The sequence below is a fragment of the Podarcis bocagei genome (assembly GCF_964188305.1).
Source record: "Podarcis bocagei genome assembly, chromosome: 7".
Lineage (NCBI taxonomy): Eukaryota > Metazoa > Chordata > Lepidosauria > Squamata > Lacertidae > Podarcis > Podarcis bocagei.
In genome coordinates this window covers 73,079,341-73,105,796 of record NC_138132.1, presented here as the reverse complement: position 1 = coordinate 73,105,796, position 26,456 = coordinate 73,079,341, and the positions used below count along the sequence as shown (strand labels likewise).

Genomic DNA, 26,456 nt, shown 5'->3' with positions numbered 1-26,456 from the left:
ACAGGAATAAAGTTGTGCTTTCACCATATGAATTTGCTAATCAACATTATGTTCTTAAGTATCAGGTACCAAAGGAAATAAATCAAGCTTCATGAATGGTACCCTGTAAAACAGGGATTGGCAACATGCACCCCATTGTAGTTGGAGTGGAACGCCCATCATTCCTGTTCATTGGTCATGCTGGCTGAAATTGATGGTAGTTATAATCCAACCACTTCTGGAGGGTTGCGGGTTCCGCATCCCTGATTAAAATACAATCCTAAACATGTTTGTTCAGAAGTAAATTCTGGGCTTCTTCCATAGAACAATGCAGGGGGCCCCTGTGGCTCTCCAGGTGTGGCTGGACTCACCATCCCTGGCCATTGGCCATGCCTGCTGAAATTGCAGTTCAGCAACATCTGGGGACCGAAGGTTCCTCACATACAATGACCAGGGACTTGTGGCTCTAAAGGTGTTGCTGGACTCTAGCTCCCAGCATATCTGGCCACTGGACTACTAAGGCTGATGGGAGTTGGGTCCAATAACATCTTGGGGAGGAAGGGCCAAAATTTCTTCCATCTCTGTCACAGGAGATGACAAGGGGAAGCTAGGACCCAGGGAACCTTGGCTAGGACCCAGGGAACCCACAGACTGTGAGAACAGTTGACCAACCATATGGTGTTGGCCTACCACTCCTGAATCCCATTAGCCTTGACTATTGGCCATGCTGATGAGAGATGTAGTTCAGCAACACTTGGAGGACCAAAGGTTCCCCACTTCTGCAGTAGTGGAAAATCCTGTTTCTTTACTACTATGGTCATTTGCTGCATTGCTGGCCTTCAGAAAAGTTAGCAGTGGCTGAAGCATCCAACTGGGAAGCTGTAAGGTCTAACAAGTGCCGCTGCTCATTTTCTTTTCCACCTCCCCTGCACCCCCAGTCCCAGAAGAAGCAAAAATCCAACCAAATGTACTTACTGAACTGTGAAAAAATCCTTGAGGTGTTCACTGACTCCCACCAGCTTGCAGTAGTTAATGCTATAGAAAGCATTGGTCAAAATCATCTTCTTTTTATAGGTTTTACCAATGTCAAAGTCCTGGAAAGAATTAAAACATGTGGTATTCTAACACACTAAGAGATTTTGTGGTGGATAGAAATGTCATTGACTGTGATTGGCTGAGCTGCCCTCATATCACACAAGAGTCAGGGCAATCAAAAGGCTTTCTTGTTGCCATTGGTTGAGTTCTATTGAACTTACTTCTGAGTAGGCATGTAAAGGATTGTATTGTTGATTATAAATTGTTCTTTTGATTCCAACAGGGATTAATTTGGCAGTGTACTTTTATTTTTAAAAACAATTGTAATACAAAAGCTAACTATCGGGAGGTAGCATGCACCATCTTAGAAGAAGCATTCCCCTTCTTTCACACACAAGGGAACACCCCTTCTAAGACTGCCTACAATGGTGGCTAACTTGTGGCCCTCCAGGTGCTGTTAGACTCTAACTGCCATCAGCTCTAGCCAGCATAGCCAATGGTCACGGATGATAGAAGTGGTGGTTCAACAATACCTAGAAGGCCACAGGTTCACCATCCTTGTGTTATAGTGCAAACCTGTGAATATTTATTTAAATAAAGTCCCATAGTAATCAATGGTGCTTACTCCCAGGTATGGAATTGCAGCCGTAATTCATAGTTCCATTAAACAGGGTCATTCTGCAATTGATTAATCCATGAAATAGCTCAATTACAAGCAACCTGATTGGCTAAAAAAGATCAGTTAGGCTCAAGATCTATTTAAAATTTATTTTTAAATACATGAACAGCCATAGGTCAGGGTGGAGGAACCTATGACTTTCCAGGTGTTGTTGGATTGCAATTCCCACCAGCATGGCCAATACGCAGGGATCATGGGATATGTAGTCCAGCAACATCTGGCGAGGCATATGCTCCCTATCTCTGGAATGAACCTAAAAAAGAATGCACAATATGTTTCAATATGTTGTAAGTGTCTTAAATATCTTTGAGTCAATCTGTTGCATACCTTTTGAAATATCAGAGCCTTATGTTTCCCCTTTCTTTAAGTACGATGCTGTGTGTGTGTGTGTGTGTGTGTGTGTGTGTGTGTGTGTATCTATATATATAGACATTCCTCCACACAAATAAAGAAATATGCATGCAGCATGGAAAGCAATTCCTATGTGATATTGATTAATCAGCTATGATTTCTTAGATGAATAGATGAAGAATTGGAGAGTAAGTACAGTCTAGTTGTTGCAGTGCTGGACTAAATCACCCACTCAACCATGATGCTTCTTGTTTGACCATGGGTCAGTGTCTCACTGTCTCTCCCCCTGCCTTCAGTCTCACCTACCTCAAAGCGTTGTTGCAGGGATAAAATGGACCGTGTACACTGCTCTGAGATCAATGAAGGAATGGTGGGATGGAAACATAATCATCATCATTTTATGAAACTTGAACTTTGCCAGAGTAGGAAATCCTGTTTTGTGCATATTGTAACAGTATGAATTAAAGCCACCAGAAGTCAATGGGCCATTTCTATTCTTTCCAGAGTTGTAAACTCAAAGTTGTTTATTTTTTTAAAAAAAAAAAACCAAAAAAACTCCCAGGCCCTGATCTATCCCCCACCCCCACGGAAACCCCATACTAACCTTAAAGTGAATGAGGCTTGGCTTGCTATAGAAAGGACACCCCTTAAATTCAAGTCCACAGACTTTATGTTTGCGAATAATTCCACTATGCAGCTTCTCCAAGTTTTGAGAAAATATCTCCTTTTCCAGTTTAGATGCACCAACAGGTTTGGAGTCTAAACCGACATCTGGCACCTGAGCAGTGTGAAATCATAGCGGGGAGGAGGAGATATATGATTAGGTTATTTCAAAGATGGGGATTTTTTTTCCTTTTTTTCTAAGGCTATTCATTATTTGCAGGACTTTAGTTAACAGTTGCAGAGAGGCCCACAGCACTGAGAAGAGAAGGTTAAACTCATTCCCTAAAGTTGCTAATTGTCCCATTGGGTGAAACATACAGGAGCCTACCCTCTCACCCACTCCAGCTTCAAATACCATGACTGTAAACTGAGAAAATGATGTGGAAAGCATTAGGAATTCAAATTGTGAGAAGAATTTCTGTCATTATTATTATTTTTAATTAAATGTGACAAATCTTCCTGGCTGATCTTCTGGATCACATAATGGCCTTGTTTGCACACCAGAGTACAGCATAGAAAGAAAACTACAATCCCTGGTTCAGACATACCACTAGGGGCAGAATTCAACAGTGTACCCTTCTGATTGATCCATCAATGAAACCATGAAGAGGAACAATTCCCCTCCTCCCCTGTAGCCTTTTTGGGGTTACTACAACCCCTCCATCATGGAGGGGGGCACAGGGGGGATCCCTGTTGCACAAGCAAAAGCAGTCGCATGAGCTTCTGCTGATAGTACTCATTAGCTAAATCCCGTCCTAAGTCAGGGATTGTGCTATGTTCCATCCATACACTACTGAGAAGACACATTTTCAAAAGGCCCTATCATTGTAAACCACTATAACTATGGTCAAAATAAAAAAAATTCCTTCCAGTAGCACCTTAAAGACCAACTAAGTTAGTTCTTGGTATGAGCTTTCGTGTGCATGCACACTTCTTCAGATACACTTCTGAAGAAGTGTGCATGCACACGAAAGCTCATACCAAGAACTAACTTAGTTGGTCTTTAAGGTGCTACTGGAAGGAATTTTTTTTATTTTGACCATGGCAGACCAACACGGCTACCTATCTACCACCATAACTATGGTTTGCCCAAGTATGCAAACTGGGCCAGAGTTTGGCCCACAGTTGTCTCCCAAAAGCCACTGGAGAACAGAACACAAAGGTTCTTGGCAACAGAGTGAAACAGAGGTTTCCACTTTGTGAATGTACATTATTCATTTGTCTTCCATGCCTTTAACACTGCTGCAGTGCTCTAAAGAGTCGCTCTGTTGTTTCAAGTGCAGGGTGAAAAGGGATTTCTTTTTTCCACATGAAATCATCTCCATCACCAACTCAACAGAATGTCATGTTCAGTCGCAACAGTCAAACAAGCCAGCAAACATGAAGTGATATGTGTCTTCACAAATCTCTGAGGCAAGACTAAGCCAGATATCTCGCCCCCCCCCCCAGTTAGAAGAAGAAACGCTTTTGAAAATAGTCCCAGACTTCAGCTCCTTTAAAACAGAGCATCCTAACAAGAGTTTCGGCAAACCAAATGCTTCTCCAAGCAGAACTGAGGCGAAGGGGAGCCAGTTTGAAAATGGCTTGAGAGAAGCATCAATCCAATAATATTAGGAAGCTGAAAACCATTGATATACTGGTCCTTTGGGAGTGCCAGTTTCACAGAGATGTAAAGAGACACCATTTCTGTCCTGCTCCATTCAATTAAACTATGGTTTAATGCAACATGCAAACTAGGGTCATATCTGCACCATACGCTTAAAAAAGCTATCTAATCTCTACTTCCTGAAGCAATAAGCAAACTGAAACACAATCATTCTTTGAGATTCACAGTTCTCTGAATTTTGCAATGCAGTTCTCCAGCAAAGTAATAAGCAGAAAAATGCTTATACTAGGATATATTGTGCATACAAAATAACATACAAAAATGCATTATATTAGGGGAAACTGTTTTGCAAAAATCAGTACATTAGGCAAAATTGAGGTGTGGGTTATAGCCAATGCCAGTCCTACTCAGAATAGACCTATTAAAGTTAATAGACACAACTGATTAAAGTTTGCTAATTTCAATGGGTTTACTCTGAGTAGAACTTAGTTAGGGAAATGCACACAAAAATGCTGATAAATTCTTATGAAAACTTTAAAAAATGCAAACTGATATGGAAGTGTGGAGAACTGAAAGTAAAAATGCGAATCTGAGAGAAACCAAAATTGACAAATTGTCCCATCTCTAGCAGTGGGTGGGGTCTCTCACAACAACAGGGTAAGACTCAAGGACTGATAGGGCACCCACACCCACCCACATCAAAGGAGTAACCTATCTTAGCAGAACCTCTTCTGCTGAAGGAGATCTAGTGTGGTCCTACCAAATAAATAAACAAAAAAGTAAGTAAAGCATGATGAACCTGGGGCACGCTGCACTCTTGGTTCCAAATTCCCGTAAACTCTGGCTTTGCTAGTGTCTCATCCCGGGTGTTCCCATCTTCTTCTTCCTCCTCCTCCTCTCGGTTTTTGGTTTCTGCAATCATCTCTTGAGATTTTCCCATAAGGAGGTTTCTGTCATCAAGTGAGGTGCAAGGTGAAGGAGAACGCCAATGTTTCTATTGCAATACAAAAACACGAGTGAGTGACTGACTGGCTACCCTGGTGAAACAGACTAAACCACCTTGAAACTTTTACTGACTAAAATTACATAGGGGGAAAATGCTGGAGATATATTTTATTTTTTACGTTGACAAATGATCTAGAAGTCTTGACAATATTACAAAACAACATATCATGCATTTCTAAGCAAGAGCAGCCCAAACTAGTCCAGGAGTCTAGCTTTCCACAGTGACCAATTAGAAGCTTCCAGGAAACTCAGACTATGGGCACTAAGGCAATAGCACCCCTGCATCAAATTGCATTTGGTGAAATAGTATCACCAAACCAGGAAGTTCTACTTAGCTATTAATGCCAACAGCCAGCCATTTATACACCTTTTGTTAACTTTTCTAATTTGACTATGGTTGCCATGCGTTCAGAATTTCTTGGACATAGCCAGAATAATGCAGTCAGAAGCAGTGTCCAGGAGGAAATCGCTGAAATGTCCAGGAAAATCCAGACGTATTGCAACCAATGCCGGTAGTCTTGATTTTGGCATGTTTTATTAAAAATAGCTCAAAAACTTCATTTTTAAAAATAGATTTTGCAAATAAAGCTCAACCAACAACTTTGGGCTGGGAGAGATTCTGCTTGAAATCCTGGAGTGCTGCTTCCAGTCAGTGTAGACAATACTGAGCTAGGCGGACCAATGAGTCTGACTTGATAAAGCAGCATCTGATGTTCCTAATCACACTGTTAACATCACATGTAGTTAGGTGCCAAGACCCAGGCTAGATTATGCATTCCCTAGGGTTTGTTTTTCTTCTAGAAATAGTGAGTGATGGGAGGGATCTTGGATCGGGATTGTGGTGTATAAGAAGGAGGGTGATCCTTCCCCCTCCTCCTATCATTTATCTCCAAAGGTGTCATTGCAACAAATAGAAATTTAAGGGGCAAACGGTAGTTCTGAAGAGTTGATTTTTAGGGTGGAAACAGTGGAGGTCACAGTCCCAATCTATAAGGTCTGTTCTTCCCTACCAAGACATAGCTGCTGTTTCTAGAATTAAAACAGATCTTGCATTCTTTATAATCTGGAGCTAAACTAGTGGCCATCACAACACACCTTACGTCAGTGAATTCCTAAATGGATTCTTATTTATTAATTATTAACTTTCTATCGAGCCCTTCCTCCCAAAGGAGCCCAAGGTGGCAATAACACTGAACCAGGAGCCCTACAGGTCTGGTACTATTTACCTACGCCTATCCCGACAAAGGAAGGAACTCCAGGCATTTCAAGCTAGAACAGCCATATCACTGATTTATCAGCCCTTAAAGACAGAAGTGGGAAACCTTAGGACTGGTGTGGGGAGTGAATGCCGCCCTCCAGGTTTGTCTGTCTGACCCTCAGAACTCTCCACAGACCACAGCCCTCACTGGCCCTTGTTGAGCACCTCAAATGTTTGCATGGCTGAAAGGAGGATAAAGTAGACATCTTGAACCTATCATTTGGACTTAAACCACCACCATCAGAGGAAGAGCAACAACTCGGAGCGGTAGGAGGAGTAAGTGACAAATAACAAGATGGCCCTGCAATTCCTTAGTTGGAATTGTAATGGGCTGAATATGCCCATGAAAAGACGCCAAGTTTTTCATATTTTGAAAAGAGAACAATTGGATTTGATCTGTTTACAAGAAACTCATGTGACCAGGGTACACAGAAAACTACTTGTAAATAAAAGATTAGGACAAGAATTCATCTCATCGGACAAGGTTAAGAAAAGAGAAGTGGTGATTTATGTAAAAGAGAAATTGGCTCCAAAAATGATGTTTAAAGATGGACAAGGAAGATACCTGGCAGTTGAAATACAAGTACAAGGAGAAAAATTGTTAATAGTTGGAATCTATGCACCAAATGAAGGGAAGGCGGAATTCTTCAAGAAGCTGCATGAAACTCTGATGGACTATTTGGACTATAATGTAGTAATTATGGGAGATATGAATGGCGTGGTTTCTACAAATATGGACAAGGCACAAAGACTGACAATCTCCAAGGAAGGGAGACTTCCGAAGACCTTCTTTGAAATGACTGAAAATATGGACTTAATAGACATTTGGAGAACAAGGAACCCTCTCGAGAGAGAGGGAACTTTTTTCTCTCAAGCAATGATGACCTGGACCAGAATCGACCAAATCTGGATTACTAGTGGGATGGCTCCAAAGATCAAGAAAATTGAAATCTGCCCAAAGACTTGCTCCGACCATAACGCCGTGAAGATGGAGATGAAATTTACAACAACTGGTCAATTCAGATGGAGGATGAATGACACCTTGTTTCGAGATGAGGAGATCCATAGAAAGGCCCAAAAAACTTTAAAGGACTATTTTGAAATAAACTTAAAGGCTGATGTAGAAAAAAGAGTGATCTGGGACGCAAGTAAAGCTGTGATGCGAGGATTTCTAATTCAACAAAACTCAATAAAAAAGAGAAAGCAAAATGAGAAGAAGGAAAAGATCTTGGAAAAGATAAAAGAAGGAGAGAAAAAATTAAGATCAAAACCAAAGTCCCAGGAGATTTTGAGAGAGATTAAGTTATATCAAACACAATATATGGAACTGATGAATCAAGAGATTGAGTGGAAGATAAAGCAAATGAGACAAAAGACATTTGAATCTGCAGATAAATGTGGTAAACTTCTGGCTTGGCAATTGAAGAAAAGACAGAAATTAAATACAGTTACAAATCTAGAAGTGGATGGAAAGAATATATCCAAACCCAACGAGATTAGAAACTGTTTTCTGAGTTATTTTAAAAAGTTATATTCACAAGGACCACAGAATGAAGAGGACATAGATGAATTCCTTAAAAAATATGGATTACAAAAAATCTCTCATCAAAGTAAGGTGGATCTAAATCAGAGAATAACAGAACAAGAGATAGAGGGTGCCATTCAGAACATGCAACTGGGCAAATCTCCAGATGGACTGACTTCCAGATACTATAAAGCTTTGAAGGAGTGGTTGGTTCAACCGTTAAAGGAAGTCTGTAATGAGATTTTAGAGGGGGAAAGGGCGCCAGAATCGTGGAAAGAAGCTTATATTACACTCATACCAAAGACAGAGACTGAAAAGACTCAGCTTAAGAACTACCACCCAATATCATTACTTAATGTGGATTACAAAATTTTTGCAGACATTTTGGCAAAAAGATTGAAAAGAGTATTGATGGAGAAGATTAACAAGGACCAAGCAGGCTTTCTCCCAAAAAGGCATTTATCAGATAATGTGAGGAATATAATAGACATTTTGGAACTATTGGAGGTGAATATAAACACTAAAGAAGTGCTGATATTTGTGGACGCGGAGAAAGCCTTTGACAACATCTCTTGGAGTTTTATGAAAAAGAATCTTCATGGGATGGGGGTAGGCCAAGGATTTGAGAATGGTATGGGTGCGATATACTCTGAACAAAAAGCTAAGTTGATTGTAAATAATGTGATAACTGAAGAATTTAAGATAGAAAAAGGGACACGACAGGGGTGCCCAATTTCCCCATTGCTTTTTATTTCTGTTCTGGAGGTGTTGCTAAATATGATTAGAGATGACCAGCAGGTTAAAGGTGTACAGGTCGGAGCCAAACATTACAAGTTAAGGGCCTTTGCAGATGACTTAGTTTTGACCTTACAAGAGCCAGACACTAGTACGAAAAGGGTGTTGGAGATAATTCAACAATTTGGTCAGCTGGCCGGATTTAAATTGAATAAACAAAAGACTAAAGTTTTGGGGGGGGAAATTGACAGTTATGGAGAGGGAGAAATTCCAGAACGAAACAGGTTTGACAGTGGTTAAGAAGGTGAAATACCTAGGGGTTCATCTGACATCTAAAAACTTGAACTTGTATAAAGACAATTATGAAAAATGTTGGTCAGATATCAAAAAAGATCTTGAAATATGGTCAAATTTGAAATTGTCAATGTTAGGCCGAATTGCAGTTATCAAGATGAATGTATTGCCTAGAATGTTATTTTTGTTTCAAACCTTGCAGATTCTTGACAAGATGGACTGTTTCAAGAGGTGGCAGAAAGACATTTCGAAATTTGTCTGGCAGGGCAAAAAGCCCAGAATAAAATTTAAAATACTGACAGATGTAAAAGAAAGAGGGGGATTTGCCCTGCCGGATTTAAAATTGTACTATGAAGCAGCAGCGTTTTGCTGGCTGAAAGAGTGGATGCTCCTCGAGAATACAGATATTTTGGACTTGGAAGGTTTTAATAATGCATTTGGTTGGCATGCATATCTATGGTATGACAAAATTAAGGTGCATAGGGCCTTTAAAAACCATATTTTATGGAAGAAATTTAAAGTTTATGGAATATGGAAGAAATTTAAAGTTTATCTTAAGAACTATTATAAAATTGATGAATGTTAAAATGCCGAGGTGTTGAGAAAGAAAAAGGGATTACAGTGACATAAGATTAAGCCGAAGAAAAAACTAAGAGGACACATATTTGATAAAATTACTTAGAAGCTGCTGAAATAATTTTGGAAATTGGGATGCAGAAAGGGGAGGTATGGGGGAGTCCGAGAAATGAGGGTTATGAAAAAAAAGGTTATGAAATTATACGTGTTTGTTTGTCTTTTTATTTGTTTGTATTGTTTTAAAAATGTTGTAAAACCAATAAAATTTTTTTTTTAAAAAAAAAGAAGTGATTTTTTTCTGTAGAAACTGGATTAATGTATAAAGGTAAAAAAATGCATTTGTTGCTCCACCCCCCTTTACCTCTAGCCTTGCCCACCACTGGCATCTGGCCCTCGGAAAGTGAATGTGGCCCTTGCACTGAAAAAACTTCCCCACCTTAGTTTCAAAGGCTAGCTGCACTTCTGTTTACCTGTGGAATAGTGGGTACTGCATCATCACATGCTTTCTTGATGTACTGCCATGTTTTCATGCGCCATTTTACAGCGTCAGAAAGCTTATCCTGGCTCTTCAGGGTCTGTGGGCACGACTGCTTCTTCACTTTCTCCATCTGAGCATCTTCTTTCAAAATCTGACTGACAATCTCAATTTTCCTTGCTTTCTGCTGTTCCACAATTTCCCTGTATTGAAAGCAAAGATGAGCAAACTAAGAGACCTAATGAACCGTCAGATAGCTTCATCTTCACCTAAACAGCTGGAATGTTATTATAATTTGAAAAAAAAGAATATAGAATAGAAAAAAAAGAATGGGCATACAGTGCTGCAAGCATTCTCTTTGCATAGGCAAGGTATTCCCTTTCAAGGCTTTTTATAGTTTGTGCCAGCTAAGTAAACCTGTGTTATCTAGTACCTGTTAGCTACTAGAATTTGTGTCATTGCCCCACCTGCTCAAAAACTATTCTGCAGTTTGTATCTAGCCAGTGAAAGAGACAGAAGCTCCAGATGGTTAGCAAGAAGGTGTCAGGGAAGTCTTCAAGGATTTGCTACTGGGGTGGCTTGTGGGTGGAAGAAGCAGTAGCTTTATATCTGGCTACCTGCCTGCTCCCACTTTAGAGTCTCTATGCTGCTGTAGGAGCATTGATTATATGCCTCTACTTAGTTATGATGTTAAAAAAATACACAGAGAAAGTTTCCCCATAAAAATAAGCATTTCTAATTTAGAAGATATATTAGACATAATCCAGGAGAAGGTTAAAAACATAACGGATGGCCATCTGTCATGGATGCTTTAGCTGAGATTCCTGCATTGTGAGGGTTGGACTAGATGAACCTCAGGGTCCCTTTCAAATCAACAATTTTCTGTTTCTATGATAAGAAAAGCCTGCTGGATCAGACCAAAGGCCCATCTGATCCAACATCCTGTTGCCACAGCGGCCAACCGATGACGTTGGGTAACCTGCAAGCAGGATTTTTTTGGGGGGAATGAATGAATTCCTATGCCCCACAAATAACCCAGAGATGAATTTTAAATAAAAGGGCACATTCTACTCATGTAAGAACACACTGATTCCCAGACCGTCCGTGGGCTGGACTTAGAAGGCGACTGGGCCGGATCCAGCCCCCGGGCCTGAGTTTGCCTACCCATGCTGTAGAGCATCTAGTCCAACTCCCCGCCCAATACATCAAGCCCATAGTTAGATCAGCTCCAACAGATGCCTATCTAACTTCAGCTTGATAAACTCCACTGTTGTGACTTACTCTTCCCTGGTACTAGACACTGCATCCTCAGAGGACGAACCAGTTGAGGACCTTGAGGGTCAAGCCAGGTCTCCTTCAGTCAGTGCCAAGGATCCTGTTGAGGAGCCCTGTGGGTTGACATGTGCTGAAGGACCCATGAAGCCACCGCTCTGTCCTTGAGCCCAGGCTGCAGAGTAACAACACAACATGTGTCGACAGACCCAAAGTCATCACACACCTCATGAGTAAGGGGTCTGGTTGTGCGTAAGCAATCCCTGGAACTCCTTTACTATCAGCAGCTGGGGTTAGGCTGTGGTCTAGCATGTGTAGCCAAGTTATGAGAGTAGGGACAAGAATCACATACTGTATGTCACGTTGGACTCATTAGAGGAGAGTCAGGCTAAACAAATTTTGGGGTGACAATCTTATGTGTTTTTACAGGTAGCTTTATGCAGCCTAAGATGACTCTCAGAGAATCCCTAGAAAGTCAGCACCTAATAATATAAATGACTTAATGCACAATGCCAATGCCTTCCTTTCTTTTTTTCGATAGACCCAGCAAGCAAAGCATAAAAACCTTCATCTAATCTTTGTCTTTAGTGATGCAATGCCTCCCACACCTTTCCAGAGTTAGATATTATATAAACCAGTGTTCACTTGGTAGTTTCCTCTAAGTTTGAGACTTCATATCTTCATTGCAAGAGACACAGTTTCCTGTTCCTTTTTAAAAAGTACTACCATTCCCCCCCCCCCCAAAAAAAGTGGCAGCTCACTTCTTCCGCTTCTCAAACTCCACCTGTCTTTTATAGAGAAAAGCCTCCCGGGTGACATTGTGTCCTTGGGCCTCAATGGTTTCCTTCATCTTCTGCTCTTGCTCTTGAGCATCAAGAAAGTTGGCTTTCTTCTGAGCCTGGTGAGTTTGGAGCTTTTCCTACATATTGGTGCAGGGGAGGGGTTAGATTCATTTGTGCACAGTTCCACAAGAAAGAAACTTAAGATAAATTTGCAGAGCACTACATATTTAAACATGCCAGACAGAGGGACATCAACCTACAACTGAAGACCCTTGGGACAAGAGGGCCTTTGCCATAGGGTTGAAGTTTGCCCTGCTGGCCCCTGTTATCAAGGAGGCACCCTGCCTGTCGAAACCAACTGAAGACACATTGATTTCAACACAGAGTTAAAACTGGTTTCAAAAAGGGCAATCCATTTCCAACCTAACCAAGATGCCAGTGAGCTTCCACTGGACTTGAAGCAGGTTGCAAGCATTCCAGCTTTTCAAATGCTCTCCACCTTCCATATAATAGCAACACTGGTGGTCATTAGAAGGGAGATTGTAATTAGAGCCAGTGTGGTGTAGTGGTTAAGAGCGGTAGTCACGTAATCTGGGGAACCGGGTTTGCGTCTCCGCTCCTCCACATGCAGCTGCTGGGTGACCTTGGGCCAGTCACACTTCTTTGAAGTCTCTCAGCCCCACTCACCTCACAGAGTGTTTGTTGTGGTGGAGGAAGGGAAAGGAGATTGTTAGCCGCTTTGAGACTCCTTAGGTAGTAATAAAGCGGGATATCAAATCCAAACTCTTCTTATTACATATATATCCTTCCTTTCCTTCACAATTGAAGCAATACACATAATCTGCACACACTTGTAAGTTAGGTTAGGCTAAGACACAGCAGCTGGCCCCAAGTCATCAACTGAGCTTCATGGTTGATCTGAATCCTAGCCCAACACTTTAACCACTGTGTAGTCCTGTCAAGAGGGTGCTAAAAGAGACTCCTCAGTTGGGAAAGCTGGTCTACCCAAGGACTCCAAGGCATGCTTAGAAAAATCAAAGAACTTCAAAATAAAGCTAATACCCGATTGGAAGAGATGTTGTTCTTCAGGGACAACACAGTTTCCATCCTCTTTTGCATATATTCCTGGTTTTTCTGTTCCTCGCTTGCTTCTTTGTCACGGATCCTATTGGAGGAGCAAATCCAGTCAAGTTCATGGCTGCATCTATCATTCCCAGTGTTGTTATTCAAAACTTAAAATTTTAATGAAGCACAAATGGCAAACCTTCCCAAACTTTTCTTCAGAAACTTGACTGCTTTTTCATGGTTCCTCTGAGCATCTTCCAATGCTTTGGAAAGACGGTGCTCATAATCATCCCTGGCTTTCTGTATTTTTCTACAGAGAAGCAAAACACAGATTTAAAAACAAAATAACATTGTATGCCTGGCTTATATTCTTGAGTTAGTAGGACCACGGCTGGTGTTAGGGGTTGGTTTATGTGGGCACCTGCCAAGGTCCACAATCCAGAAGGGGCCTTTTACTAATCCTAGCCCTGCTACGCCTCTTGATTGCTGCTGCTGTCTGTTTACTTGCCCTCTACAAGCAGAGAGAGGAGCAAGAAGGAGCACTAACCTTTGCCTTCCCTCCCTGGATGCTGCTGCTACTGAAACTCAGAGGAAGAGGCAAGTTAATGGATGGCAGCAGCATCAACAGCAGTAAGGAGCTGGCGCCCACTAAAAACATGTTACCCAAGAACCACCACACAAAAAAGCTGGATCCAGCAGTGACAGGAACTTCAGAAGTTAACTGAGTTTGCTGTCAGGCTGGTGATCTGGAAGCAAGCAGGTCCCATTCAGGTGGGCAGTCCAACCAGGAAAAAGGTGGGCTGCATAAAGCGGGTATGTGAAAGTGAAGAAGGGGCAGGCATTAGTTTGGGTCCTGCCTTCTGGAACAACAAGAAACAAACTTTGCTCCATCATCACATATTTCAAGGATGATCTCATATTTTATAATGATTTATCAGTACACAGGTATGCATCATTAAGGGGAAGAGATATGAAGGAGCTGGAGAAATGGACAGCTACATTGCAGTATACTGAGGCAAGAACACTAGGAAAGAAAAACCAACAGAAGGTTCCTATTTCATTGGTTGCAACTTGAGAACTAGGACTGGTAATTTAGAACTCCAAAATCCAGGGAGAAATACGGATGGGGAGACTTCGGGAAACAACCCCAGAGTGGCCCCTGCACTGGTAGCTTCCAGATATTGTTGGGAATAAAACCTCCATCAGTTCCAATCAGCATGACCAACGGTTAAGGGTTTAGTCCTGGGGTAGGGAACCTTTTCAGGTTTAAGGCCACATTTCCTTCTGGGCAACCTTCCAAGGACCACATGCCAGTGGAGCAATGACTGTAAAATTTACCTCTATACAGTAGGCATGTTTCTATACACACCTCTCTCTATCCTCCTTCCAAGCAAGCAAGCAAGCAAGAGGTGCTATCAGAGTTTAAGGGCACATTCCAGCCAGGCAAAAGCACTCAAGGGGGATATAAAGCATGGCCACTGTGGGGTGTGGTCTGAGAAGAAGGGATATGGCTTTGGGGAGAGTTGCTGAGTTTGATAAAGAACAAGTAGGGACATATTTGCCCCCTAGGTCCGAGGTTCCCACTCCAAGTTTAGTCTAGCAGCATCTGGAGGGGCTGGCCTTAAGTTGAGGAAGACTGCAGCACACATCTCACTTACCTCTCCATGGCCAGCCACCTCTGGTTTAGCTGCAAAGTTCGGTTCTTCTGGTTCTGGAGGCATTCTGCTGCTTGCATTTGGTTCTGCTGGTCCAAATATTCCTCGTCCTGTTTGATCTGGTTACGGAGCTCGGAAAAATTGCCCTGCTCAATTTCAATCTTCCACATCTCGAGTCTTATAAAAACAGACAAAGGAAGAACAAGCAATAATAAGGACTTCTGCTGACTTGATTGCTGAGCAATTTGCTAGCACGTTAACATTACTTTGTGGATGGGAACCATGCTGCATTTCCCCCCCAAACTGACCACAGCTTACAGTAACACACCAAATCAAGTGAAAGCTTGCCAAGTCACAGATTAAAAATATTTGACGGTGGAAAATAAAATGGAACATTACACTATAGAAACACCATGAAAGTAAAACTCACTTTTCAGCTACTGAACAGAGAAAGTCATTAGCCAGAATTTTCCCTCCGAAACACACACACAAGAACCCAATAAGGATGCATCATGCTCAATGAGAACAGAATGTTTACTAGCTATTCAGGGCTTAAAAACCAAACATCAAGTGGGCAGGAGTACGGAATGGAGTATCCGTAGACCAGGCATGACTAACTACTTTGAACCCTGAATAGGAGCACTTGATACAGCAACATTTTTTCATAGTTACCCCTTGTTTCTCATCATTACAAAACTTAGGTTATTTTGGTTTCATCATGTGAGAAATGTTTTATGCTACAATTCTATACACACTTACCCAAGAGTAAGTCTCTAGAGACTTAGTGGGTTCTATCTAACCAAGTCCTATTATGAGTAGACCTACTGAAACTAATAGATTGCAGTTGGGTATGTTTCTTAGCGTCATTAGGTCTACTCTAAGTAGGACTACCATTGGCTAAATATAACTGAAAGGCAACACCTAAAAAATGATCACATGTGGTCCTTTGCATACCAAATACTAAAACCCTCAATTTCATCCACTCCTTTGAATTAGCTTGGGCCAGCTGAGGCCACTTTTGACAGCCGTTTTTAAAAAAATATTTTTAAAAAATGCAAATGCCACTCATCACACTACTAAAAAAAGTGCCAAGGAAGGTCCCCCCCCCCCCCCATTTCTTAAGCTTTTTATATAATTCAGCTGCAGGAGTCAGGCTGCTCTCTGGTTAATCAGCTGCTCAAGCTCTGCCATAAGCCCTTCATCCTGGACTCGCTTTGATGTGGCTGCAGCAGTGGTGTGACCTCCGAGACAAAAATAAAAAGGATTGGGTTTTTCTCCCCTCAAAAGACAAATACCTTGTATTTCTGTAAAGCATGATTTCGAACATGCAAGGCATCAGTTAAGAGCATGCAGTGTTGACTGTTATGCCAGCTCAAACATAAATTGCTGAACTAGCCATTATTTTGATAATTCAGCCCCCCAAACACTCCTCTCTCATCCTAGTCCAACACTCTTAACCAGAATACCACACTGCCTCTTCTCCCCTTTCAGGCAATTTCTATCTCAAGTGTGAAAAGGAAGGATTGACTTTCCTCCCTCTGTTGCAAAAGGAGAAGCAGGCCAAACCAGTGCAGCCTGGCAGAGCTCCATCAAAACATCATAGAAAGTTTGAGGAAGAAGTAGGTTAGACAAACATCTGTTGGGAATCGTTTAGATAGAAATGGTCCTCTTTCGGGGCATGGGATGACCCCATTAAGCTCCCTTCCTGCTCCAAATGTCTTTAATACTAGCAGTTGCTTTCATTTGGTTCAGCTTGTATATCACAGTTTCATTTACAAAGCAGTTAATTGTATGGGTGCAAGAGAAAATAACTAGTGCTTTTATATATATATGTATGTTGAACACTTAAATTATCCAAAGAATCATTTAGCAACCTAAATCAAAGCTGCATTTTAAAAATACATGATTTCTTTTTGCAAGTTTATTCTGGATTGCATTGAGGACACAAACGACAACGTAAGGTTCAGGAGATGGGGCACTCTCTGCTTCCACCCCCCCCCTTACATTCTTGCTGCAGAGGGGGGCAGGAAGGAAGGACCAGAAGATTTACCCAATGCCTGGCAGTTGGAAAGAATCAACATGATGTGAAAAATTATTTCTAGGCATCTCAGTTTTACCCATGATGCCACAAGACCAAACAAATAAACAAATAAATAAAACTGTTTCCACAATGCAATTCAAACTTTCTTTAAGAGGGTGGTTGTCTTTTCACATTTTTCTTTCATCCAAGCATTAGGCCTTAACACATTTGCATACTTATTGATTAATTCCTCCACTTTAAAAAAAACCAAAAAACGTTAAGTAGGTTTTTCTGGACTCAGGGCTAAATTGCTAGGTTGCATTAATAGAAAACCATAATGATCAATCCTGCCTCTGTCTCTTTTGTGCTCTTTAAACTTACAGGCATTCGTTCAGCATTGCAGTAATTTTTGACTCAAGGTCCTTTTCATTTCCCAGTTCAACACACACACGTCGATGCATTGCCTGTAGGCGGAACACGGCGGCACTATTACATTAAAGGGAAAAAGAGAGAGAAAGAGAAAAGAAGAAAAATGGAAATAATGAATGTTAAAACCTGGCACATAAAAAAGAGAAACAATTATGGTGCCTTGAGGGGTAAAGGCTTATGTTTTCAGAATTCTGCCAGTTTATATTAACAGAATGTCTTTCAATTACGTCCCTAAAGTGTCCATTCCCCGTTCAATCTCCTTAAAAACATCTACACAATTTGAATGACAATAACCATGGACAGCATTTTTGCAGACCTTACAGTCCATTTTAAAATGGTTTGCGAGTAAAAAAAGAAAAAGGAACAGAAAACATATTACAACATTTTGTAACTAATATATTTTAAAACACAGGAGATTGGTTTATTAGGTGTGAACAAGGCCAGGGGCATCTTACCCATAGACGTTAGTGGTGTGGGGTGCCGGGGTGCCAGATTTTGGAGGGTGCCACAGGCTGAGTGTCCGGGAAGGAGTGTCAGGGCACACTCCCTTCCTCGCTCTGGGGCAGCCCGCTCCTCTCCTCTCAGCCGCCCATTGGAGCATACTGCGTTCAGCTCAGGGAAGCCCCTTTTTGTCCCCTCCTGCCGGGGCTGCCTGGGTGGTGCAATCGGAGGTGGGGGTGGGGGCAGGGGGGGGTGTCTCTCCTGCCCCTCTCTGGCCGCATGGCTGGAGGAGCAGGGAAGCACCCTGTGCAATCCCGGCGCCGAGCAAGGATGGGACAGCCGGCGAGTCACCTGATCTGCTTGCTGGCCCTCCTGTCGCATGGACTTCCCCAGACAGGGGCAGGTAAGGGGCACCGGGCGCTTAGAGAGAGGCTTCGCAGGAGGGCGTGGGAGGCCATCTGGGCTGCAATCAGACCCCCCTTAAAAAAGGTTGACAACTCTGAGAAACGGGGGGCGCCAAAGAGATATTTGCACCATGTTGCAAAGCCACATTAACTGTCCAGGACTCGCACCAGTAGCAGACATCACTGGGCACCTGCAGAGGCCCCTGTTTCCCTGCTATTTTCCCCTGCTACTGGTGTTCTTCCTTCTTGCTACTTCTGCCTTTCATCTGCCCTCTCTGAGTAAGCTGGCAGAAAGAGGAGCAAGGGAGAATGGTTACATCTGCCTGCCTCGTCCTCTGAAAAATGGTGCCAACCAGGTCTACAAGGAGACTTGAGCTGTTGGTTGGAGGAGTCACTTACAGGCCATCCCAGCTGGGTGTTTGCCATTGCAGCCCATGATTCCCCCTCATGTGGGATGTCAGACAATGCTGAAGGACCAATTGGGCATGGCACAGAAATTTAAGCACATAGATCTCCTGACTTCACTCCAGCTAGCCGACTCATCACTGGGGATGAGTCACATACTTCTCCCCATGTACCTGCAAACTTCTAGTTTACAGTCTAGCTATGAATGGCTTTAAAAGAGGAATAAACAAATTCATGGAGGTCAAGACTACCAATTGCTTTTAGCCATAATAGCTATGTTCTGCCTCCACCAAGGGTAGGCAAACTAAGGCCCAGGGGCCAGATCCAGCTCAATCACCTTCTAAATCCGGCTCATGGAAGGTCCTGGAATCAGTGTGTTTTTACATGAGTAGAATGTGTCCTTTTATTTAAAATGCACCTCTGGGTTATTTGTGGGGCCTGCCTGGTGTTTTTACATGAGTAGAATGTGCGCTTTTATTTAAAATGCATCTCTGGGTTATTTGTGGGGCATAGGAATTCCTTCATTTCCCCCCCCCCCAAATATAGTCTGGCCCCCCACAAGGTCTGAGGGACAGTGGACAGACCCCCTGCTGAAAAAGTTTGCTGACCCCTGGTCTCCACAATTGGAGGTAGTGTGCCTTTGAATGCCTGTTGCTGGAAAGTGAAAGTGGAGAGAGTACACTTGGGTCATTCTTGAACACCTGGTTTCTTAAAACAAGTACCACAGATCAGAAAGTATCAGTGTGTGAAGAACTGAGACCAACTAGAAAGAATTGACAAGTATGAGCCTAACAACAAGCAAGTCAGCCTTTTGTGCTTTGGCTAGCATTGAAATAATCATTTGGAAAATCTGATTTGATGTCTGCTTTTATGATGAAGAATCCTCCAAATGTGCATTTTTTTCTGATCTGAAATCATTTGCAGAGATCATTACAATGTGTGGACTACTCCAGTTATCGGGCTTCTGTACTAACTCTACAGCATAGATAGGAGCCTGTTATCCCTGATGACTGAGGCTGATGGGAGCTGGAATCCATCAACATCTAGAGAGCCACAGGTTTCTCCAGTCCTTGCTCTGTAGCAACTTCTTAGAATCCTTAACCGTAGAATTTAGTAGATGGACAGAACATGAAGTCAAGTGCAGTTCATAATTTTAACAGAAGAAGAGTGTCATCAAAAGGTTAAGGAGAACAAAACAAACAAGGACTTCACATAACCACGGTGCTGCTTAGAATAGGAGGGGGAGCCATAAGTTTCAAGAAATAATTGGAATTCCTTCAGGATTATACTATTCTATCTCAGAACAAAATTATGATCATAACTTTGCATTTGGTTAATGAATCAGAAGCCCATCCTGCTGCTAAACACATTTGTGTGCCTTATTATTGCTTTCTCCTCAGTGAACAAAGCCATTAGAAATTACTGTCAAATTTAAATTGGTCCCATGAGCAAAGGGTTGGTAGCAGTACAGTGCCATCTTGCCCTATTCTCCTTAACAATCTGATATAATGATGGTATGAAACCATGAAAAGAGAACATTTTGCTTGATTTCATTTCACCTTTGTACCTAGTGGTTGTCTTTAATGCACAGTAGACCAACTGAAGTTATTGAGCATGACTAACTTCATTCCACTGACTTCAATAGATCTACTCTGAGTGGAACTACAACCAAAACTCTCTAAAATAAGGTCTTACAAACTTTTATGTATTTCACCTAGCTTGCCCCTAACAATAATACTTAAGATTTGCATAGCACTTCTAGTGTTCTGAGATAATTAATAATAATAATAATAATAATAATAATAATAATAATAATAATAATAATAATAATAATAATAATAATTTATTATTTATACCCCGCCCATCTGGCTGGGCCTCCCCAGCCACTCTGGGCGGCTTCCATAAAAACCAAAAATACAATAAAATATCACACGTTAAAAACTTCCCTGAACAGGGCTGCCTTAAGATGTCTCCTGAATGTCAGGTAGTTGTTTATCGCTTTGACATCTGCTGGAAGGGCGTTCCACAGGGCGGGCGCCACTACCGAGAAGGCCCTCTGCCTGGTTCCCTGTAGCTTTGCTTCTCGCAATGAGGGAACCGCCAGAAGGCCCTCAGCGCTGGACCTCAGCGTCCGGGCAGAATGATGGGGGTGGAGACGCTCCTTCAGGTATACTGGACCGAGGCCGTTTAGGGCTTTAAAGGTCAACACCAGCACTTTGAATTGTGCTCGGAAACGTACTGCGAGCCAATGCAGGTCTTTCAAGACCAGTGTTATATGGTCTCAGCGGCCGCTCCCAGTCACCAGTCTAGCTGCCGCATTCTGGATTAGTTGTAGTTTCCGAGTCACCTTCAAAGGTAGCCCCACGTAGAGTGCATTGCAGTAGTCCAAGCGGGAGATAACCAGAGCATGCACCACTCTGGCGAGACAGTCCGCAGGCAGATAGGGTCTCAGCCTACGTACCAGATGGAGCTGGTAAACAGCTGCCCTGGGCACAGATTTGACCTGTGCCTCCATGGACAGCTGTGAGTCCAAAATGACTCCCAGGCTGCGCACCTGGTCCTTCAGGGGCACAGTTACCCCATTCAGGACCAGGGAATCCTCCACACCTGCCCGCCTCCTGTCCCCCAAAAACAGTACTTCTGTCTTGTCAGGATTCAACCTCAATCTGTTAGCCGCCATCCATCCTCCAACCGCCTCCAGACACTCACACAGGACCTTCACCGCCTTCACTGGTTCTGATTTAAAAGAGAGGTAGAGCTGGGTATCATCCGCATACTGATGAACACCCAGCCCAAACCTCCTGATGATCTCTCCCAGCGGCCGCATGTAAATGTTGAAAAGCATGGGGGAGAGGACAGAACCCTGAGGCACCCCGCAAGTGAGAGCCCAGGGGTCTGAACACTCATCCCCCACCACCACTTTCTGAACACGGCCCAGGAGGAAGGAGCGGAACCACTGTATAACAGTGCCCCCAGCTCCCAGCCCCTCAAGACGGTCCAGAAGGATGCTATGGTTGATGGTATCAAACGCCGCTGAGAGATCCAGCAGAACTAGGAAACAGCTCTCACCTTTGTCCCTAGCCCGCCGGAGATCATCAACCAGTGCGACCAAGGCAGTTTCAGTCCCATGATGAGGCCTGAATCCCGACTGAAAGGGATCCAAATGGTCCGCTTCTTCCAGGCGTGCCTGGAGTTGTTCGGCAACCGCTCGCTCAATCACCTTGCCCAGGAATGGAAGATTTGAGACTGGGCGATAGTTGGCCATCGTGGCCGCATCTAAAGATGGTTTTTTTAAGAAGCGGTTTAATAACCGCCTCTTTCAGCGGGTCTGGGAAGGCTCCCTCACAGAGGGAAGCATTCACCACCCCATGAAGCCCATTGCCCAGTCCTTCCCGGCTAGCTTTTATAAGCCAGGATGGGCAAGGATCCAGGAGACAGGTGGTTGGTTTCACTCGTCCAAGCAGCCTGTCCACATCCTCGGAGGTAACAGATTGGAATTGATCCCACTCAACTTGACTAGACAGAACTCTAGCACTCTCCCGCCCCGGCCCTGCTCCCACGGTGGAGTCTACTTCTTCCCGAATCTGAGCGATTTTATCTGCAAAAAACTTTGCAAAATCATTGCAGGAGAACATGTGGCCCGTACTGGGCCCCGATGTTGCAGGTGGTTCCACTAAATTGTGAACCACCTGAAAAAGTCTCCTGCTGCTGTTTTCTGCAGATGCAATAGAGGCGGTGAAGAAATTCTTCTTCGCCGTCACTATCGCCACTTGGTAGGCTCGACGTTGAGCTCTAACCTGTGTCTGGTCAGATTCAGAATGAGTTATCCGCACCGGCGCTCTAGCCGTCTCAACGATTGTTTCATTGCTCTCATATCCGTGGAAAACCACGGGGCTGTCCAGGCTCCATGCAATCGGAGAGGGCGCTTCGGAGCCAAACAGCCAATAGCCCTGGTTAACTCCACATTCCAGCGGGCCACCAGGGAATCAGCTGAAAGGCCATCAACATGGGATAAAGCATCCCCTACCACTCTCTGGAAACCATTTGGATCCATTAAGTGGCGGGGGCGGACCATCCAAATTGGTCCCACCTCCCTGCAGAGGGGATGGGTCGCAGAGAAGTCCAGTTGCACCAGGAAGTGATCTGACCATGGCACTTCTTTCGTTTCGCTTTTACTTAGTGTCAGATCACCAACATCCATAGAGGTAAACACCAGGTCCAAGGCATGTCCACAGCTATGGGTTGGGCCAGACTTATTCAGGGACAGCCCCATGGAGGCCATGCTTTCCACGAAGTCCCGAGCGGCCCCTTGTAAGGTCGTGTCGGCATGGATGTTAAAATCCCCTAGGACGACCAAGCTAGGTGTCTCCAGGAGAACATCCGCCACAACCTGAAGCAGCTCGGGCAGGGAATCCTTGGTGCAGCGGGGAGGTCGGTACACCAAAAGGAATCCTGTACTGCCCCTATTGCCCAACTTCCAGAACATGCACTCAGAAAACTGGGTCTTCCCAATAGGACGCCTGGTGCAAACTAATGACTTCCTAAAAATCACTGCAACCCCCCCTCCCCGCCCACATGACCTGGGTTGCTGTGCGTAAGAGAAACCTGGTGGACAAGCAGCGGCAAGGACAGGCCCATCTGCTTCATCCAACCAAGTCTCTGTTACACATGCCAGGTCAAATCCTCCATCCATGATCAAGTCATGGATGGCAGTGGTCTTATGAATCATTGACCTGGCATTGCACAGCAGCACCTTCAGGTCATGTGGGTATCCCTTGCTGATTCTAGTATCCATCCGGTCAGGACCAGACCCGGAGGCAGGGATATACTTCAGACAACGACTAAACCTGCCTCCTCTGTAATGACATGGTCTGGTCTTAGCGTAACTCCTCCTCCTACCCGTGATCACTGAGATCGGTTGTCCCAGTGCATCCCCCCCTGTGGAACATGCCCCAGCCATTTTATGGGCTGGGGCCCACTCCCCGGCAGCCCTGAACCCTCCCCCTAAAAACAAAATAACACCTTAAACAAACAAACAAAACCAATAGAACAATACAAACAAAAAATGTAAAAATTACAAAAACATCAAAATAAAAAAAATAATAATTCCCCAAGCCCAACCAAACATCCATTCCACCCCCATCCCCCACATACAAAAAATCCAAAGAAATTTTTAAAAAACATTTTAAAAACACTCTGTGCCTCTCCGGCAGTAACAACTGTCCTAGTGAGGCCTGTCAGGCCCCGCCCTGGGCCAGGTGGTAAGTGGCAGGAAGGAGCAGGGCCCTCAGGCACTCACTCAGGGCAGTCTTCCTGGGCAGCAGGCAGCAAGCAGCACGCAGTCCTCACGAGGCCCCAGGCCCCGCCCCAAGCCAGATGGTAAGTGGCAAGAGCAGGGCCCTCAAACACTCACTCAGGGGAATCCTCCTGGGCCTGCTGCCCAGGAGCTTCAAATACGTTATCTAGTGGCAGTTCTGACAGCAACCCTGCAAGGCAGGGATGGGAAACCTGTGATCATCCAAATGCTGTTGGACTACAATACCCATCATCCTAACCACTGGCCACACAGGCTGGGGCTGAGGGGACTTTGGGTCTAACATGCTCCCCAACTCTGCTGTAAGGTTAAGTCAGTTCTATTTTGCAGATGGGGGGGGGGCTGAGGGAGCCTTGCTTAAAGCCCTCAAGTAAGTTCAGGGCAGAAAAAGTTCTACAGATCCAGAATAAAACTGGAGACCTCCTGATTTATTGCTGAAATGTCATACACATCGTACATTTAAGTCACATTAAAAACCCAGCCCACAGACACACACACAAAAGGAAGGGCTATTGGTTTGTTTCTATTATGCATTTTGGGTTCTCATTTTGTATTTTTATGTTGTGAACCACCCTGTGATCTTCAGATGAAAGGAGGTCTACAACAACAATCACAAGGAATCGTGCGAGCTGTTGTTTTACCCCTCACATAGCTACAATTCCCAGCATCTTTAACAAACTACAGTTTCCAGGATTCTTTGGTGGAAGCGAAGTGCTTTAAATGTATGTGTATGTGCAGCCTTACCCTCTATGCCAGGCTTCCTCAAACTCAGCCCTCCAGATGTTTTTTTGGCCTACAATTCCCATGATCCCTAGCCAGCAGGACCAGTGGTCAGGGATGATGGGAATTGTAGTCTCAAAACATCTGGAGGGCCGTTTGAGGAAGCCTGCTCTATGCTATATCAATTCATGAGAAACGAAGCATTTCCATTATGAGGAGACAGAAGGCTTAACTTGAGCCTGATTCCCCTGTGCATCCCCCCTCCCACAATCACCTCGTCTTGTGTGATAAGATCAAATGATCTTTGATCATTTTCTTTCTTCACTGCATGGTTCAGCCACAAAGAAAGTTCAGTAATCTGCTATTAGGCGCCTTGCATGTGTGAACAATTGCCCGACTGTAATCTTACCTCCTCCTTGAATGTGGAGAAGAAAAAGATCAAGCATTTCCAAAGCTGCTACATGCACCTAACTCTGCTGACTAGTAGGCACCCACTGGGTATGAACAGTGTGTGACATACAGAGAGATGGCATCAGCAAGGAGGAGGCAAAGTGCTCCATCTGCTTCCTAGCACACAACAAAAGGTTAATGTTTCCTACCGCACACTGTGGTCCTCAGAGATAACTGCATTTGTGTTTATCAAACATTTTAATCACTGACTCATTAAGAACCATTCAACAAAGAAAATCAGGAGAGGTGGCGGATGGGGACTATCAAGCACTTCCAGCAACAGCAAGAGACCAGAGAGAGTAATCAAAGTTCAGAATGAGCCATGTGAACACTGAAAAGGGTAGCAATCTATGACATGCAGGTACAGCTACGTACCTGTTCCCAGCCTCCTTCTCTCTCTCAATTTCGCTCTCTACAACCCTTTGTTGGTTTGTTAGGCTGTCAATATGGGAATGACAGGCATCCAGTTCCTCCCTGAAAAAAAGCAGGCACAAATCACTGGGGGCAGGGAGGGGGTCTTCCTAAATCTCAAACCCCTTCTCTTTCTTTGACATTTCTGGCAACTAAGCTACAGATTTCAGCACAGAATTAACAGTCAAAAATTCATCTGTGTACAAATTAATGATTATAAGATTATAAATACTGTATATTTTAATACTGTAATTAAAAAAACCCCCAAGAATGCCAAGTTATATCCAATGTTAGCCCTACTCAAAGTGGGTCCACTGAAATTAATTGACTAACTTCAATCTATTAATTTTAATAGGTGCACTTCAAATAGGACTTAGTTGTTTACAACAGATGTTCATCAATTCCAGTGGCTCTACTCTGAGTAAGACTTAGTTGGCTACAATCCATAGCAATACTTAGAGTAGTGTTCAACTTATTCTGAGTAGAACCTCAAGAATTAATGAAGATGACTGAAGGCTTATCCACACTTCCTCTTGTCCCGCTGCTTTCACCTGGGGAAAACCACTCTTTAGTACTCAGTCAGAGCAAATGGCATTAATGTTTTCTCCGAACTGAGATTTGCTCCAATTTAGCACTAAAGATTTAGCACTAAACAAACTAAAGAGCAGTTTTCCCTGGGAAAGGAACAGGGCAGGGGGAAAACCACTCAGGCCAGTGCCTAGAAAGTGTGGGTCAAGTGGAAAACCACTTGGACACTTGCTTTCTAGGCACAGAACTAGCAGAAGTGTGGACAAGCCCTAAGTTAGGTCCAGTAATTTCAATGGGTCTACTATGAGTAAAATTTAGCTAATACCATCCTTCGTATTTATTTTTTACGAAAAGAATTTCTAAACCACTTTTCATTTAT

General features: G+C 43.4%; 1 protein-coding gene and 1 long non-coding RNA gene across 2 annotated transcripts in view; one reads left to right on the top strand and one right to left on the bottom strand.

Moving 5' to 3' along the window:
• The window catches only part of LOC308591208, a 186,575-nt gene that overhangs the window by 94,545 nt on the left and 65,574 nt on the right, over positions 1-26,456 (top strand). The window lies entirely within an intron of this gene.
• CFAP74 (cilia and flagella associated protein 74) overlaps positions 1-26,456 on the bottom strand; it is an 89,299-nt gene that overhangs the window by 55,314 nt on the left and 7,529 nt on the right. Inside the window, exons 5-14 of the mRNA XM_081202256.1 lie at positions 25,514-25,612; positions 17,357-17,461; positions 14,959-15,132; positions 13,500-13,610; positions 13,298-13,400; positions 12,215-12,372; positions 10,177-10,384; positions 5,113-5,307; positions 2,649-2,822; positions 955-1,073 (exon numbers count right to left, since the gene is read on the bottom strand). Coding sequence (XP_081058382.1) covers positions 955-1,073; positions 2,649-2,822; positions 5,113-5,307; positions 10,177-10,384; positions 12,215-12,372; positions 13,298-13,400; positions 13,500-13,610; positions 14,959-15,132; positions 17,357-17,461; positions 25,514-25,612 — 1,446 coding nt within the window. The remainder of the gene's footprint in view (positions 1-954; positions 1,074-2,648; positions 2,823-5,112; positions 5,308-10,176; positions 10,385-12,214; positions 12,373-13,297; positions 13,401-13,499; positions 13,611-14,958; positions 15,133-17,356; positions 17,462-25,513; positions 25,613-26,456) is intronic.